General features: G+C 60.4%; 4 protein-coding genes across 7 annotated transcripts in view; 3 read left to right on the top strand and 1 right to left on the bottom strand.

Annotated features, from left to right (window-relative positions):
- The first annotated feature begins 145 nt into the window (after positions 1–145).
- On the top strand, positions 146–1,457 carry SCGB1C1 (secretoglobin family 1C member 1). The gene is made up of 3 exons (XM_040638805.1): positions 146–200; positions 775–974; positions 1,425–1,457. The coding sequence occupies exons 1-3, from the start codon at positions 146–148 to the stop codon at positions 1,455–1,457; spliced, it is 288 nt and encodes a 95-aa protein (XP_040494739.1).
- Positions 1,458–3,135: 1,678 nt separating this feature from the next.
- Positions 3,136–7,542, top strand: ODF3 (outer dense fiber of sperm tails 3). Of its 2 annotated transcripts, XM_008699574.2 has the most exons (6): positions 3,136–3,244; positions 3,674–3,874; positions 4,308–4,409; positions 4,589–4,710; positions 5,495–5,635; positions 6,169–7,542. In XM_008699574.2, the coding sequence occupies exons 1-6, from the start codon at positions 3,136–3,138 to the stop codon at positions 6,256–6,258; spliced, it is 765 nt and encodes a 254-aa protein (XP_008697796.1). In that variant the 3' UTR covers positions 6,259–7,542. The 2 variants fall into 2 exon arrangements, with proteins under 2 accessions (XP_008697796.1, XP_008697797.1); XM_008699575.2 differs by lacking the exon at positions 5,495–5,635.
- A 2,346-nt stretch (positions 7,543–9,888) lies between these two features.
- On the bottom strand, positions 9,889–12,515 carry BET1L (Bet1 golgi vesicular membrane trafficking protein like). Of its 3 annotated transcripts, none has more exons than XM_008699576.2 (4): positions 12,359–12,515; positions 10,646–10,737; positions 10,308–10,364; positions 9,889–10,163 (listed from the first exon to the last, which is right to left on the bottom strand). In XM_008699576.2, exons 1-4 carry the CDS (start codon positions 12,498–12,500, stop codon positions 9,996–9,998), a joined length of 459 nt encoding a protein of 152 aa, XP_008697798.1. In that variant the 5' UTR covers positions 12,501–12,515; the 3' UTR covers positions 9,889–9,995. The 3 variants fall into 3 exon arrangements, with proteins under 3 accessions (XP_008697798.1, XP_008697801.1, XP_040495727.1); XM_008699579.2 differs by having other exon boundaries at positions 12,437–12,515; XM_040639793.1 differs by lacking the exon at positions 12,359–12,515 and adding an exon at positions 11,854–12,001.
- Positions 12,516–13,344: 829 nt separating this feature from the next.
- The window catches only part of RIC8A (RIC8 guanine nucleotide exchange factor A), a 7,127-nt gene continuing 5,401 nt past the window's right edge, over positions 13,345–15,070 (top strand). Inside the window, exons 1-4 of the mRNA XM_040639776.1 lie at positions 13,345–13,530; positions 13,798–13,845; positions 13,932–14,519; positions 14,956–15,047. Of these exons, the coding sequence (XP_040495710.1) occupies positions 13,447–13,530; positions 13,798–13,845; positions 13,932–14,519; positions 14,956–15,047 (812 nt within the window). The 5' untranslated portion in view covers positions 13,345–13,446. The remainder of the gene's footprint in view (positions 13,531–13,797; positions 13,846–13,931; positions 14,520–14,955; positions 15,048–15,070) is intronic.

The raw sequence follows: 15,070 nt of genomic DNA, 5'->3' as shown, positions 1-15,070 counted from the left end.
CCCCCCCCCCCCCCCCCCCGCTGCCCAACCTACACTCTCACTGCCAAGGTCTTGACAGGCAGGTTGGCCCCACCCCCAGGCCAGGTGCCACCTCCGAGGCATAAAGCCCGCAGAGGCAGCTCCTGAGGGACCTCCGCTGTCCGCCATGAAGGGAAGCAGCACCCTCCTGCTGGCGGTCCTCACCCTGCTCTGCTCCTGCGGTGAGTCTGGGTGCTTCCCTCAGCAGGGCCCCTGTCTGGGGGATGGACGGGGACCTGGGGAGCTGAAAACCCAGGCAATAGGCCCCTCACAGTGATGGACGGTGCCTGACTGGCCTCCACCACAGAACACGGATGTGGGCGACGACCCTGAAGCCCCCGCCGATCCCAGTCCCCACGCGGCCCCACCCACCCCCAGCCCAGCTCCAACCTCTGCCCCAGCCCTAGCATCACCAAGCCCAATGTCACCAACCCAGCCCAGCCTGACCCCAGCCCTCCAAGCCCCAGGTCAGGCAACCCCACATGGAGGGGACATTCCAGCTGCGTTAGGGGCTTGACTCCTTCCCTAGAGATGTCGGGGAAACCCAGAGTGGAGGGAGGAAGAAGAGGTTAGGGGTGACAGAAGGGGTCTGTGGGCAGGTGGAGTTGGGGGGTGCTGTGGTGGAAGATCTGAGGCAGGTGAGGCGGGACTCGACGCAGAGGGTCTGGAAGCCGAGACTGGAGTGCTGGGAGGTCTGGGGTCATGGGCTGAAATGCAACCCTCCTGTCCTGGTGTCACCCTGCCCCCACCACACAGGGCTGGCCACCGGGGAGGACAGCAGTGAGTTTTTCATGGACTTCCTGCAAACATTGCTGGTGGGGTCCCCAGAGGACCTGTACGAGGGGCCCCTGGGCAAGTACGACGTCAATGCAGACGCCAAGGCAGCACTGACTGAGCTCAAGTCCTGCATAGACGGCCTACAGCCCATGCACAAGGCGGAGCTGGTCAAGCTGCTGGTACCGGGGCTGGGGGTGGGGGGCACCCAATTCCCTAAAGGCCTGCAGCCCCAGCAGGACCCACAGCCCTGCCCTACTGGCCCTCCACCAAATGCCATGGCTCCCGATTGCCCCCCCAACACAGCCTACCACCCTTACAGACACCCTGACCTGCCGCAGTCAGCAGAAGTGGACATCCCAGACCTCACTCCCCGCAGAGCACCCTCAGGCTCCCCCACACAGACATACATGCATGGGAACACCTGCATACGAGTGCACACACACACCCACGCGGGTGCACGCACTACTTCCTCAACTGCCAGGAGAGGGCTGGCCGAAATGTGCCAGAGCCTACTGTCCCCCAGGGGCTGGCCGGGGCCTGTCTGCCCGATGGAGATGGGGCTTTCTAGTTTTTGATCACCAAGGATGGGATCCCCCAACCCTCTTGGCCCACACCTGTCTGCTTTCTAGGTGCAAGTGCTGGGCAGTGAAGATGATGCCTAGCAGACCCCAGCCACGGCTCCAAGCAGCCACAGGACCAGCTATGCAGGCAGCCATGGCCATGCCGCCCCATTACCACTTCCCCATGCATGAGTTTATCCTAAAACTGTTCGGTCAATAAAGCCTCCTTCAGCTCAGGCTCTGGCTCCTGTCTCTCCCCACACTCAGAGACACAACTACACGCACATGGAGATTGACATACGAGGGTCACATAGCATGCACGTAGCAGCAGCCCCACACAGAGGGCAGACCCACCAGATACCCGTGTGGACAGCCAAGAGAGACAGACAGGCAGGAGGTGGACACAGGAAGGCCTGCAGAGGCAGTGGTGGGACGCAGGAGCAGTGCCTCAGAGCAGGGAGGGGCACAGTGCCCCAGGCAGAGGACATGGCCAGGACTGGGGGGTCAGGCTGGGGGCACGCTCCATCTGAAGGCTGTCATTCCAAGATCATACATGTACATGCTATCCACAGTGGCACAAGCCCAGGGGTTGAAAGCAGTCTCCCCAAAGTCACCCAAGAAAAGAATCTACCTGGAAGGAATGCAGACCCAAGCCAAAGCCCCAAAAGGGTCCTTGACAAAGTCAAGAAGAAAGTGCACCTGCCCTCGAGGACCCCCGTGTTCCGAGGGGTGGGCATGGCCAGCAGTGGCACAGGAGGGAGAGCAGGGTCTGAGAAAAGTTCCGCAGGACAGCAGCAGGCCCCCACCCCAACTCCCCAGTCAGTGCCGACCCTACCCTCACCTTGGATCCCAGGATCCCAACTGCTGGAGCCTCCCTGTGTCTCGGTTCCCCCAGATCAGCGGTCTTCACTGGGGACAGGGCTGACTAGGTTCATCTCAGCCCCTCACAACTTTCGCTCCCCCGCCACTCCAGTTCTGGGCCCCGTGGCCTCCTTGACCAGTACAGAACCTTGCTGTCCCTTTTCCTGCCCTCCAAGCCTCTGCCCTAGCCATCGCAACGAGGAGCAGAGCAAGGTCCCGACCTGAACCCTCCCTGGTGAGGGTGGGCTTCCCTGGGCAGAGGCCATTGTCTCCATCACACAGACAGTGATCTAGAACTTGCTGTCCCACAGAGCCACATTCTAGAGCTCAGGGGCTAGGACCCCTCCCCAATTCTCCAAGCCCCCTGGGGAGAGGAGAGACAGGGAGAGGCCTTCCTCTCCATGCCCCTTTTTCGGGAACTCCCTGGCACTGAGGCCAGAGTGACGGGACCGCCTCTGAGGAGCCTTGGTCCATAGGTTGCTCTGAGCACAGCTCCCGGACCAAAGAGGTGAGGGCCCCTCTGGAGCGGCCTCCCCTTGCCCCATGGTGCAGTCTCAGCCAAGAGGTTTCTCAACTGTTGCCCACCGCTCCTTGCCCAATAGTGCCCAGGGTCCTCTGAGTAGGAGGAACCTGCCCAGAGCCTCCTTAGAGCCAGGGAGGGGTGGTCAGTGAGGGCTGGAAGAGACAACCCTTCTGGGCATGTACACGAGAGTCTGGCACTCCTCTTGGGGGTTGGTGGGGGCAGAGCAAGCCCACTACTCCAGGCAGAAGTTCTATAAGTCTGGGACCCAGCTCAAGACCTCACTGAGGAGGCTGTGGCCTGAAGTTCTGCCCATCAGTGGGGACAAAGCAGGGATGGGGTGAGGAGTTGGGTCTTCCCAGCACCTGGTCACCCTCCCGTCCATGCACAGAGCCAGCCATGGCGGAGGAAGTATGGGTGGGCACCTGGAGGCCCCATCGCCCCCGGGGGCCTATCATGGCCCTCTACAGCAGCCCAGGACCCAAGTACCTGATTCCACCCACCACGGGTAAGTGCCTGGGGGTCTGGAATGGGGCTGGGGTGGGGGCAGGAGCCAGGTCTGAGGTAGGCTTGGGATGGGCCTGGGGAGGGCTGGGGAGGGCTGGGGAGGGGGGCTGGAGAGGGCATGGAGAGGGCCTGGGCTGGGTCTGAGGGGTGGGGGGCCTGGGGTGGGCACTGAGAAGGCCTGAAGAATGTCCTGGGGGGGACACGGGGTGACCCTGGGGGACCTGGGATGGGTCTGGGGAGGATTTGGGGGGAGCTTCCTGGGGAGAGTCTAGGGAGGTTCTAGGGGGGTCTGAGGGGTTGGTGTGTGGGGTAGGGCTGGGGAGGGTGAGGGCTTATCCCTGACTCCCAGTGCATGAACCCCTCAGGGGCCAATCGGGTGGGGAGAAGGATGGTGTCTGGTTCCAGGCTGCTCAGAGCCCTTGCCCCACAGGCTTTGTGAAGCACACACCCACCAAGCTGCGTGCACCCGCCTACAGCTTCCGTGGGGCCCCCATGCTCCTGGCAGAGAACTGCTCCCCAGGGCCCCGCTACAGCGTGAACCCCAAGATACTGAGGACTGGCAAGGACCTCGGCCCCGCCTACTCCATCCTGGGGCGCTATCGCACCAAGACCATCATGACCCCTGGCCCTGGTAAGTGACTCTGGCCCACACTCAGCCCTGCCCAACTCTGCTGGTGGCTACATGTGTTCTGTCAAGGTGAGGGTGTGAGGGAACACAGGTGTCCTGAGCCTCCTATCCCCCCGTTTTCCTCACAAGGGGCACCATCACACCCAAAGCAGCCTTGGAGACCCTCAAGCGTAACTCTGACCCGAGCTTTTCTTGGCCCGAGTCCCTGCACCAGGCCCACATCAGAGCCTGCCCTTCCTCCAAAGCTGCACCTGTCCCCCTGATCCCTGCAGCCCCTGGACACCCCCTGACCCATCTTGGTCACCATCTGTACTGGGGCCTGGAAGCCCTGCACCCGCAGTGTTGGGGGTTCTCCTTGATCCCCTGAGCAGGGCCAGCAGCCTGTCTGCATGGTCCTTTCCCTCCGAGCACACCCTCCACTCCTTTCCCGAGCCAGGTGACTACTTTCCAGAGAAATCTACGAAGCACGTGTTTGACTCAGCACCCAGCCACTCCATTTCTGCCCGGACCAAGACCTTTCGAGTGGACAGCACCCCAGGTGTGCAGCAGCCCTGACAGCCAACATCTGACCGGGTTGGAGATCCGGCGGGGGTGGTGGGGGAGGTCGGGGAGACAGGGCAGCCTGATGGCTGTTCTCCTGGAAGTGGAAAGCACCAGGGAAGGAGTCATCGAAGACTCCGGACGCAGCCTGAGACTCAGTGCCCATATACCCCGCAGGCCCTGCTGCCTACATGCTGCCTGTGGTCATGGGGCCCCACACTGTCGGCAAGGCCTCCCAGCCCTCCTTCTCCATCAAGGGCCGCAGCAAGCTGGGCAGCTTCAGTGACGATCTGCACAAGGCAAGGGCCCCCTGCCAGGATGCAGGGCTGTTCATGCCCCAGAGGTGGCCCCTCTGGCCCCTTCCCCCAGACCCCAGTCCCCCCAGAATGAAGCCTGTCGGCTCTTCATCCTCTGGGTGCCTGCCACATGCCTGGCACCGCCCTGCCCCCCCCAACACACACACGAGGTTACAGTCTAGGGATGAGGAGGGGCAGACAAGGGACAAGGGTGCAGACAGTAACAGTGCTGAGGAGGGTTGAGCAGGAAAGGGGCTTTAGAGAATGCTGTGGGGAGGGCAAGGAGCAGCCTTTGATAAAGTGGCATGCAGGAAGATGGAAGAAGAAAAGCTGGGAGATATTTGGGGGAGGAGGGTTCCAGCGCAGAAGCAGCCAGTGCAAAGGCCCTGAGGTAGATATGTACCTGGGAACTCGAGGAGCCTGAGGCGAATGCCAAGGTGGTGTCACAGCACTGCTGACCTTGCCCACCCATCCCATGGCCATCAGGTCCCACGGGACAGAGTCCCAGCTGGAAAGGGGCCTCTCTAGCACACACCAAAGGGACAAGCCTGGGACTGGCGCACACTGGGGTGTCATTGCCAGAGCGAGGCTGCTGCAGAAGGGCAATGTCTCACAAAGAGAATGGCCATCCCCACGGTGTGACTATTGTCTGGAGTCAAAAGGAACCCCTGACACACAGACACACAGTAGCTCAAGCTTGAAACCCTCTGCCCGATGCTGGGCCCCGACCCTTTGGAGTCACATGCCCCGGCAGGCTGAGACCGTCTGAGCCTCTTTTGCTTCCTAGACCCCAGGTCCTGCAGCCTACCGCCAGACGGACGTGCAGGTGACGAAGTTCAAGGCTCCGCAGTACACCATGGCAGCCCGGGTGGAGCCCCCAGGGGACAAGACTCTCAAGCCAGGACCAGGAGCCCACAGTCCTGAGAAGGTCTAGAAAGAGCAGGGCCCAGAGGGATGGGGTGAGGGGTGGGGGTTACAGGGAGGAGGGAGCAGGGATGAGGGTGACATGGCCCAGAGGGGGTGCAGAGTGGTCACGACCCAGTGGGGAGGGGTAGTAGGGGCACCGCCCAGAGTGGGTGGGGGGGCACGGCTTGGGGAGCAGGGACCACAGGCCGGAGGAGTTGAGTAGCTGGGGAGCAAGCCCGGAGTGGGTGTGATGGGGAAGGGCCTGTGAGGGTCGCAGTGGCCATGCACCCCTAGCATGCCAGGCATTGGTGGCACACCATTTCCCCAGCTGGCAGGTTCTGCCTTCCCAGAAACCAGTGACAGTCAATGTACTGAGCACTCACCACGCACCAGCCTCTGTGTTTAAACCTGGCAGTGTGGTCTTGCAGCCGGTCACCTTGGCCCAGGTTCGGGAGGGACAGTGAAGCCACTATCAGCAGCTCTAACCCCAGGGAGGGCAGAGCCTGTCCGGCGAGGCAGGGGTGCCGGCTCTTCTCAGAGCCTCTCCTCTCCCAGGTGACCGTGACCAAGCCCTGCGCCCCCATCGTCACCTTTGGCATCAAACATTCCGACTACATGACACCCCTGGTGGTGGATGTGGAATAGCCCCGGCCCCCACCCTACCCCGTCACCCAGAGCCTCTGCACATCATGCTCCCACAACAGATGCCCTGGGTCGTGTGCTCGGGACGCCTCCTCCACCAGCTGGGCTGTGGCCAGCCTGGCCCTGCAGGGCGGAGCATACTTGTTTGGACAGTTGTGACCAGTTATTTTTTCTATGCTGCTTTCCCATTTGCTATCTTGTTTCCTGCTGTGCCCAGATACTTAATAAATCACAGATTGCATTAGTAATGGGTTTGTCTTGGCAGTAGAATTAAGCTTTTCCAGAAAGGGCTCCTGCCTAGGTGGCTGGGTCCCATCCTGGCTTCCAGGGCCTGAGGTCTGAGCAGAGAGGAGGGCTTGGGATCCTTGGACACCCTGACATGCCCGCCCTCCTAATTCTGTCTTGGGCCCTGCACTTTGCATTTCATTGTTTACTCCAAGAATGCTCACACCAGCATCCATCCCCTTCCACGTGGTCTTCTCCCTGCATGACTGATCTCCCCCCATGACATCTGGGCCCCTCCCTTTGAATCTGGACTAGAACCTGTGACCACCCTCAGTAAAGTGATACTGCATGACCTCTGAGGCCAGGCCATACAACATACAAAGGGAACAGCTCCTTTGCGGAGCTAGGCAACCCCCTCCCTTTGCTCACTCCAGCACCAGCCACCCTGGTGTGAGCTCCACACTTGGTGAGGCCACATCAGCATCCAGGCAGCCAGCATACCAGCACCAACCCTGCAGGCACGTGAGCAAGTCTTCAGATGACAGCAGCCCCAGGCTCAGGTCTGCCAGCCGAGGCCTTAACGTTCTAGGCAGAAGACCATCCCCACCAAGCCGGTGTCGAATTCCAACCACACTAATCATAAAACGTAAATTCTTGTAATTGTGACTAAATATTAAGGTGATCTGTTAACAGCAAAGGCAACATGGGAAGCACAAAGATGTGGGCCAGGAAGGGGAATTCTGAGTAAGGCCAAAGACAGGCATTTCCAGAGGCTGCCTGGAGTCCAAGCCTTGAGGAGTGAAGTGTGGATCTCACCTCACCCCTGGGGAAAGGTTGCTGTGAAGACTGGAGGGTGGGTGGCCCCCCCGTCATCCCCGTGAGCCCACCAGCTATAGCTGTATGAAGCACAGCATGGCCGCTGACCCTCACTCAGCTGGGACCACGAGGCTGTGTTCTGAGCACCTCACCTTTATTCATTTAACCCTTGGGGGTGAGTTACGCAAACCTGACAGAGAAAGCGGCAAGCCTGTGACCACCCGCCTGGGGTGGGGGTGGGAGGAACAAGTGAGGAAGGGGGCAGGGACATGGTAGAACCAGAGAGGGAAGGAAGTGGAATCCAGACCCCCAGCGTCCATGGCCAGTCTATGGACCAGGGTCAGCTCCAGATGAAACTCTCAAGTACCCAAGAAAATCAGAACACCAAAGAGTGTGTTTACTTTGTCGCGAAGCTGTTTATTCCAAATTTTTATTGTTAAACGCCTTGTCCTTGAATTGTGGGATAGAGCCTGGCAGTGTGTCCTCCCTTGGCACACGTTGGGCCCCCAGGTCCTTTCTGTTTTAGTGGTTTCAGGGACCAAGATCAGCAAACCGCACTTACACACAGGAGTAGGTGCTGAGCACCGAAGGCGGGGAAGGAGGAGGGCCAAGTCTCTGATAGGTCGGCAGCAGAGCTGCCATGCCCCCATCATGGAATCTGTCCCAATGCAACGAGAAAGAGAAACAAAAAGGTAAACCTGAAAGGAACTAAAATCCAGACCCCAAAAGAGCTGGAAGGGCCACAAAGAGCTGTGGAAGTGGAGGCAGGAAGGCAGAGAAGAGGGCTTCAGGAGAACATTGCGGCTTGCGGTCTCAGGGCGACTGCAGTAAGCACTTGTCAAGACTACCAGAAACACAAAATCTAAACCAGGCTGCATTGAATCCGTAGTGGTGGAGCTCGCACAACCGAGCCAAGTTCTCAGGAAGAGAGGTCAGCACCATAGGCCCAGGGGGATGCAGGGTGTGGGTGCATCTGCAGTGCCACCAGACGGAGACACTACACAGGTCTAGTAAGTTTGGTGACCCGTGGATGGGCCCCCGTGGCAAGACTTAATGTGTGATGGCTAACTCAAAGCGCGGGGACTGGGGAGGGAGGCAGGACCGTGGGGGCCTAAGAAGGAATGTCAAGGAGTCAGGGGAAACAGCAAAGCCCTACAGACAGGGAGGCAGGTAATCTGACCTCCCTGGAAGAGAAACTAGCATCTAGAGGGACAGGAACAAGCCAGAGCAGAGCACTCAGAAGTAGGAAGGTGGGATTCCCCCTCCTCCAGGAGCCTGAGCGGCCCAGCAGGTACGATGCAATAGAGAAGAGTGCCACGGTGACCATGTGAGGAGAGGCCAGGTCTGCTGGATGGACAAGGGACAGGAAGAGGAGAAAGAGGAGGAAGCAGAAGTAAGAACAGGGAGCAGAAGCAATGCTAACGGGGAAGTGTCCAGAGTTGGAGACCAGAGCTGATGTGCGGTCAGTGTGTGTGTCACACCCGGGGCCTGCACGGCAGGCAGTATGGGACAGAGCTAACAGTCCTCTGGAGTAAGGGGGAGTAACCGGGCTGGCAGAAGACAGGAACAAGGAGGGAAGGACACAGAGCTGACGAATCGTTTCTTACGTGTATTTATGCACAAATGAAGGTGCTGACACCTCACCATGGGGTGAAAAACCGCTGGCGCAGTGCCTGTCCTTTCATTTGTGTGAACGTGGGGCTGGCCACATTGGCAGTGAGAGCCCAGGGAGAGGCGGGCATGGAGGGTAGTCTGCAGAGGCTGAGGATGAGAGGATGGCTAAGAGTTCCCTTAGTGAGGAGATACTCACTGTTGAAGGGCCTCACATGGTGGAGGGGAAGCTGCCTGGTGACCCTCAAGAAGTCACCCATGGGTCCTATGAAGAGAGTCCTTGTAGGGAAGCCTCCTGTCTTGACCCACAGAAGGTGCCCCCTCCCCCAACACACACTCTGCCTGACTGAAATGCCAGTTGGAACTGCTTCCAGACGTCTGGTCTCCAGGAAATACGTCTTTGGTGTTGGCTAGATCTTGAATCCTGAGAAAATGGGAGTTTCTGCTCCTGGATACAAGACTGTGAGATCCAAAAGGATCAGGGCCCAGTGCCTTCAGCCAAGGTTGCTGTCCACTTCTTCAACCACAATACCCTGCCCTTCCCGAGGGTGCAGAGGGCAGGCGAGGCTGATCTGCCCATGCTCAGCAGCCCTAGCCAAGAGTGGCTGCCACCTCTGAGCTGAGGAGATGGTGCTCAAAGTTCATAGCCAAACCCCCTTCCTGTGTCAGCTCCAGGCACCTCAGGTATCAGACGTGGCCTTACCCAGAGACACGGATTGGGCAGAGCCTTGAGACGTCAAAGCCCCAAGGGACAAGGGAAGCGCTGATGGCCACGGGTAGCATGTCCAGGATTCCCAGAGGCTCTGATCACACCTGGCTCTGCCAGAGCCTCTGGCACCCAGAGTAGCACAGGGGGCTGGGCCTTGGTTTCCCCAGCAGAAAGAGACCCTTACACACATGGGACCAGCCAACATGAGCTCACTCGGTCAGAGGCAGCCATGAACTCCAGTCACACAGGAAGAAAATTCCTGAGCCAGGATCATCATTTCAAAGGAGTATTTTGTAAGTAGGTCCTCTGGAGCCCAGGACACCAGGCAGGGGAAGACCCTGGTTGTCCCAGGCACCCACAGAAGTCAGCTCCTAGTGGCTCATGTCCTTGCCCTTGACAGGAGATATGAGAGGATGAAGAAGGCCACGATCAGGCCCACAGCCATACCACATAGAAGCTTCCGGTTGTCTCGCCCAGACCTCGCCATTGTGGAAAAGCGCTTCATGCTCCCTGTGAGCAGGCCTGTCATGCTTGTGAAATCCGAGTCCTGAGGGAGGAATCCCAGCAAGGTCACACAGGGGCGGCACCTCCCAACTGCCACACAGGTGCCACAAGCAACACCAGGGGCCTGCACAGCAGACAGTGTGGGGCAGAGCTCACCGCAATGCCCACGCATACTGCAGATCCTTACCATGCTGTCCAGGTACCGGTTCTGGTCTTCTGCGTCCCTATCGATGTCCAGGGCCAGCTGGTCAGGACACAGAGGGGGCAAGGTCAGGCCAGAGAAGACACACTGGATGGCACTTGACCCCCCAGGAGACCAGCAGACCCTGCCAACAACTCTGCCAGAAACAGTGCCACCAGCAGAGATCAGGAGATCCAGGTGTCACCTGGACCTCACACAGATGAGTGCTGCCATGGATGAGTCAAGGAAAATGGGAACTACCTGAAACCCTTCCCACACTCTACCCTCCCTCTGGTCCCCACTCCAGAGTGCCAGGTGGAGATGAAGGGAAGACCACCACTGACCGATTTGAGCCTGGTGACCTTGGAAGCCAAGCTGTCGGCCATCCGCTTATTCTCCCGGTCTAGAATCTCCTCCACAGCGGCAGGGCTCTGAGCTGTGAGAAGGGAGAGTCTGAGGCGGTGCATCTACCTGTGAGCACTGCCCTTGATCCCCGCACATCCCCTTTGTGGCCTCAGGGCTCTCACTCCAATTCTATCTGGACAAGGGAGAAGCCTCAGGGAACTGGGCTCATGTCCGTTAAGCATGTCCAACCCTAACCCAGGGTCAGGTGCATGGACTTCACACACGACAGGCTGTGTAAAGGACAGCATGTGTGAGCACTTGCCATGTGAGCACTTGTCCTGTGAACATATCCAAGCCGGAATGGACAGGCACCCCAAAGGGTTCAGTCCCACCAGCACTTCCCAAGATTGATTTAGAACCTGTCCACGATCCCTCCACAGATGTCACCAGGATACATGGGACCTGTCCTCAGAAAAACAATTAATTCTGGTAGGGACATACGATTTAGGAAGAGCGTGGGGGGGGGGGCGGGGAGGGCCCCTGCAGGGACGACCTGTGAACTGGGTCCTGAAGAGCCGACAAGTAACCAAGGAGGAAACAGCTGAGCCGAGTCCGCAACACCCCAAAACAGGGGCTGAGGTCGATCTAGGTCTGCTCACCTCTGCACCCCACACCTTACATGGCACCCAGAGCACGGTCCATGCTGAGACCTGACACGTGACTAGTGCTAGGCCAGGTGACTCCGAATTTCTGTCACATCAGGTGGGTCAGAACCACCTCCCCACAAGCTCGGAGTGACGCCTCAAAGATACGGGTCCAATCGGGGCACAGCCCTACGAATCACTGATGTGTACAAACCCCGAAGGAAGGACTGTTAACATCCTACCAACCACTTCACGTTCGTTCATTCCTTAAGTCCCAACAGCTCGGACCCCGGCGTCAGCACCCCACTTCCCGGGTGAGAACACGGGCTCTCAGAGGAGGAAAGCCCCCTCGCCCAGAGCTGGCTTCCGGGACCTGTGGACGGGTGGACCCGCCGGAGGCCGCAGGCAGAACCACCTGGCAGGGGGCGGGAGCCCCCGCAGGGCCCCAGGGACCCCTCCCCGGCGCGCGCGGCCCGGCTCCGCCCGCCGGCAGCGTCTCCTGCGGGCAGTCCCGTCGCTGACGGCCGCCCGCACCGCCACCCGGCTCGCTCCCCCGCGCTCACCCCGAGCCCAGTCCGCCATCGCGCCGGGCCCGGGCCCCGGCCTCCGTCAGCCGCGCGGCCACAGGCTCCGCGGACGTGGCGCAGTCGCGGGGAGGACCCTCCCGCCCCGCCGCTTCCGCTCGGGCCCGCCGACTTCCGGCCGAGGTCCGTACGCGTCCGGACCGGGGAGGGGGAGGGCCGTTAGTGCTTTCCCTGCCAATGACGGCATTGACAGACACTTCTACCGGCCAATCGCGCCGAAGGCGGGGTCAGGTCCTAGGACCGAGAGCTCCCAGCCCCTTCCTCCCGCGAGAGAGGCAGGAAGGGGTCGCACCCGGCGCTCGCCCCCGCCAGGCTACGGCGCGAACCTAGGCCCCAGTTACTGCTTGTGGGACACGGGTGGAGACCAGTGCCTGGAACGGGCGAGCGCTGCAGAAGATGCAAGGGTGAAGCATTCTGAAGCCAGAACGAGGGGCGGGAGCGCGGCGGTAGCAGGGATAGAAGCCAGTGCTTCTGGCCGTCGCACCGGGCACTGGGAATGGGCCTGGCACAAAGGAGACGGTCAGCAAAGTCTTGTTGCACAGTGGATCCCGACCCGCCGTACTGGAGCATTTGCTGCGTGTCGTTGAGTCCTCCCGACAGCACAGTGAAACGGGAACGTCTGTCATCTCTGCCTTTCAGAAGAGGAAGCTTAGTCCAGGCCACACCGTCTGGGTCACACCCCTAGGAAGTTGCTGCACACGATCAGGCTTTGCCTGCATCCTGACCCCTCCCCACTCTCCCCTTTCTTTAAGCAAAACGGGGTGTCTGTTTCTCTCTCCCACCGCGGCCATTCCCATCTTTGCACTGGCCGCTCTTTTGGCTCTGAATGACCTTCCCTCAGATCACTTATCGTCCAGTCTCAGCAAAAATGGCACCTCCTCAGATCCCTTTGTAGCCCACCAGGCCCCTTTTCTTTTCTAATCACAGCGCTATGACTGTCTAAAGCCGTCTTATTTGTCCGTTTTCCTTGTCTTCATTTTGGAGCACGAGCTCTACGAAAGCCCGGACCCAGCATGCGGTAGGCACTTAAACCCCTGTTGAACACAGCAAGTGGTCCCCGTGCCACGCTCGGCTTTCCCCTCGACTTGCACTCGCGCTGCGCTTCAAGAGGGGCGTGGGTGGGGGGCTCCGTAGGGCGGGCTAAGGTCCTCGCCTGCTGGGAATTCCGGCCCAAGAAGCAGAGGTCCCTGTTAGGTTCAGAGGCGACTCGACCCCGAGGTCGAACAATCACCTACTAGGATCTTTGAAATCCCCGCCGACTCCCCGGCGAAACCTTCAAGTCCCACTCCGCTGAACCAGGTCTCGCCACCTTAAGGAGCCTGCAGCCCTGGCCCCGCCCCGCGGCGCGGCGCACAGAGTCCCCGCCTTCGCCGCTCGCAGCCATGGCTCCGCCCCGCGGCGCGCGCTCCTAGTCCCGGCTTCCCCCGCGCGCACCCCCGGCCCCGCCCCGCGGCCTGGCACACCCAGTCCCGGCTTCCCCCGCGCGCCGAGGAAGGGCGGAGCGGCTCGACTCCGCCCGGAGCCGGGAAGCGAAGCCCTCCCGCCTTCCCGGCGCGGGAGCCCGGGGGCGCCATGGAGCCACGGGTGGTTGCGGATGCTGTGGAGGCGGGAGAGGAGGACGTGGTTATGGAGGCCCTGCGCACGTACAACCGGGAGGTGAGCGAGAGCCGTGAACATGGTACATGCACGGAAGAGGTGGGGCAGGGTGGGGCACGCGCTCTGGCCGGCCCTGAGATAGTGTGTGCGGCTGGGGGCCTGCGGGCGGTGCGAGCGCCGCGGGAGGGGTGCCGAGTCGGTGAGGAGTTGCTGGGGGAGTCTGGGTGCACACACTGAGGGGCGGGGGTGGAGCGCCATCTGTCCGGGGGATCTGTGGACTCAGGCCCCCATCCACGGAGCCCCCTGAGTCTCTGGGTCTCTCTGCAGAACTCCCAGAGCTTCACGTTTGATGATGCCCAACAGGAGGACAGGAAGGTGGGTGCTGACCGAGGGTAAAGGGGGAGGCTTGGGCGGCCCCGGGTAGAGGGGCCTGGTGGAGCCGCTCTTCTCCCTGCCCACAGAGACTGGCGGAGCTGCTGGTCTCGGTCCTGGAGCAGGGCTTGCCGCCCTCCCGCCGCGCCACCTGGCTGCAGAGCATCCGCATCCTGTCCAGGGACCGCAGCTGCCTAGACCCTTTCACCAGCCGCCAGAGCCTGCAGGCACTTGCCCGCTATGCTGGCATCGCCTTCGAGGAGTCGGCCCCGGAGCCTCTGGACATGGACGTTGTACTCGAGTCGCTCAAGTGCCTGTGCAACCTCGTGCTCAGCAGCCCGGTGGCACAGGTGCTGGCCGCAGAGGCCCGCGTAGTGGTGAGGCTCGCAGAGCGCGTGGGGCTGTATCACAAGAGCAGCTTCCCACACGATGTGCAGTTCTTTGACTTGCGCCTCCTCTTCTTGCTAACGGCACTTCGCACAGACGTGCGGCAGCAGCTGTTTCAGGAATTGCAGGGAGTGCACCTGCTGACTGATGTGCTGGAGCTGACACTGGGAATGACCCCTGAAGAGAACCCGCCTGAGCTGCTTCCTCCCCAGGAGACCGAGCGGGCCATGGAGATCCTCAAAGTGCTCTTCAACATCACCTTCGACTCCATCAAGAGGGAGGTGGACGAGGTGAGGACTGACCTGAGCTGGCGGGTAGGGCTTAGCAGTGTGGATGTTCCCTGGATCTGTCTGCCTGTAGGGTACCTGCAAGTTTGGGGGCATCAGATGGGAGAGGACAGGCAGAGCTCTCAGCCTGTCGGGAGGAGGCAAGGAGATGCACATTTTGGGCAGGGGGCCTCAATGTTTCTGAGAGAGGTGGAGGGCATATCTGGCTCTTGCAGCCTGGCAGGAGGGCTGTTTGGTGCATGGGGAGGCCGTGAGCATGGGGCTAGAGTACACTGTGACTTCATCTCAAGAGGACCTAGTGACATTCTTGGTCAAGGAAATGCCTCAAGGTTATGTAGGAGAGAACAGGGGCAGGTGTGCAGTAGAGGAGATGCATGGTCTGTGCACATGATCCCGGAGTGGGGCTTCCTCTCACAGGAACCCCTTTCTTTTTGGTCAGGAAGATGCTGCCCTTTATCGGCACCTGGGGACCATTCTGCGGCACTGTGTGATGGTCGCTGCTGCTGGAGACCGCACAGAGGAGTTCCACGGGTGAGGGTGGGGCCTGTTAGATG

Source organism: Ursus maritimus, unplaced genomic scaffold (genome assembly GCF_017311325.1).
Source record: "Ursus maritimus isolate PB19 unplaced genomic scaffold, ASM1731132v1 scaffold_23, whole genome shotgun sequence".
Lineage (NCBI taxonomy): Eukaryota > Metazoa > Chordata > Mammalia > Carnivora > Ursidae > Ursus > Ursus maritimus.
Note: the sequence above shows the minus strand (reverse complement) of the source record. Positions and strands in the feature narration are given on the sequence as shown.

What these genes read in the sequence shown, in the direction of transcription:
- ODF3 (XM_008699574.2), top strand. Translation starts at nt 3,136, where the DNA reads ATGGCGGAGGAAGTATGGGTGGGCACCTGGAGGCCCCATCGCCCCCGG. An exon ending in CCTGATTCCACCCACCACGG is followed by an intron (nt 3,245 to 3,673) that starts GTAAGTGCCTGG and finishes CTTGCCCCACAG; the next exon opens with GCTTTGTGAAGCACACACCC. An exon ending in GAGCCCACAGTCCTGAGAAG is followed by an intron (nt 5,636 to 6,168) that starts GTCTAGAAAGAG and finishes CTCCTCTCCCAG; the next exon opens with GTGACCGTGACCAAGCCCTG.
- SCGB1C1 (XM_040638805.1), top strand. Translation starts at nt 146, where the DNA reads ATGAAGGGAAGCAGCACCCTCCTGCTGGCGGTCCTCACCCTGCTCTGC. An exon ending in CACCCTGCTCTGCTCCTGCG is followed by an intron (nt 201 to 774) that starts GTGAGTCTGGGT and finishes CCCACCACACAG; the next exon opens with GGCTGGCCACCGGGGAGGAC. An exon ending in CGGAGCTGGTCAAGCTGCTG is followed by an intron (nt 975 to 1,424) that starts GTACCGGGGCTG and finishes TCTGCTTTCTAG; the next exon opens with GTGCAAGTGCTGGGCAGTGA.
- BET1L (XM_008699576.2), bottom strand. Translation starts at nt 12,500, where the DNA reads ATGACAGACGTTCCCGTTTCACTGTGCTGTCGGGAGGACTCAACGACA. An exon ending in AGGTCACCAGGCTCAAATCG is followed by an intron (nt 10,365 to 10,645) that starts GTCAGTGGTGGT and finishes TGTCCTGACCAG; the next exon opens with CTGGCCCTGGACATCGATAG. An exon ending in ACCGGTACCTGGACAGCATG is followed by an intron (nt 10,164 to 10,307) that starts GTAAGGATCTGC and finishes TTCCTCCCTCAG; the next exon opens with GACTCGGATTTCACAAGCAT.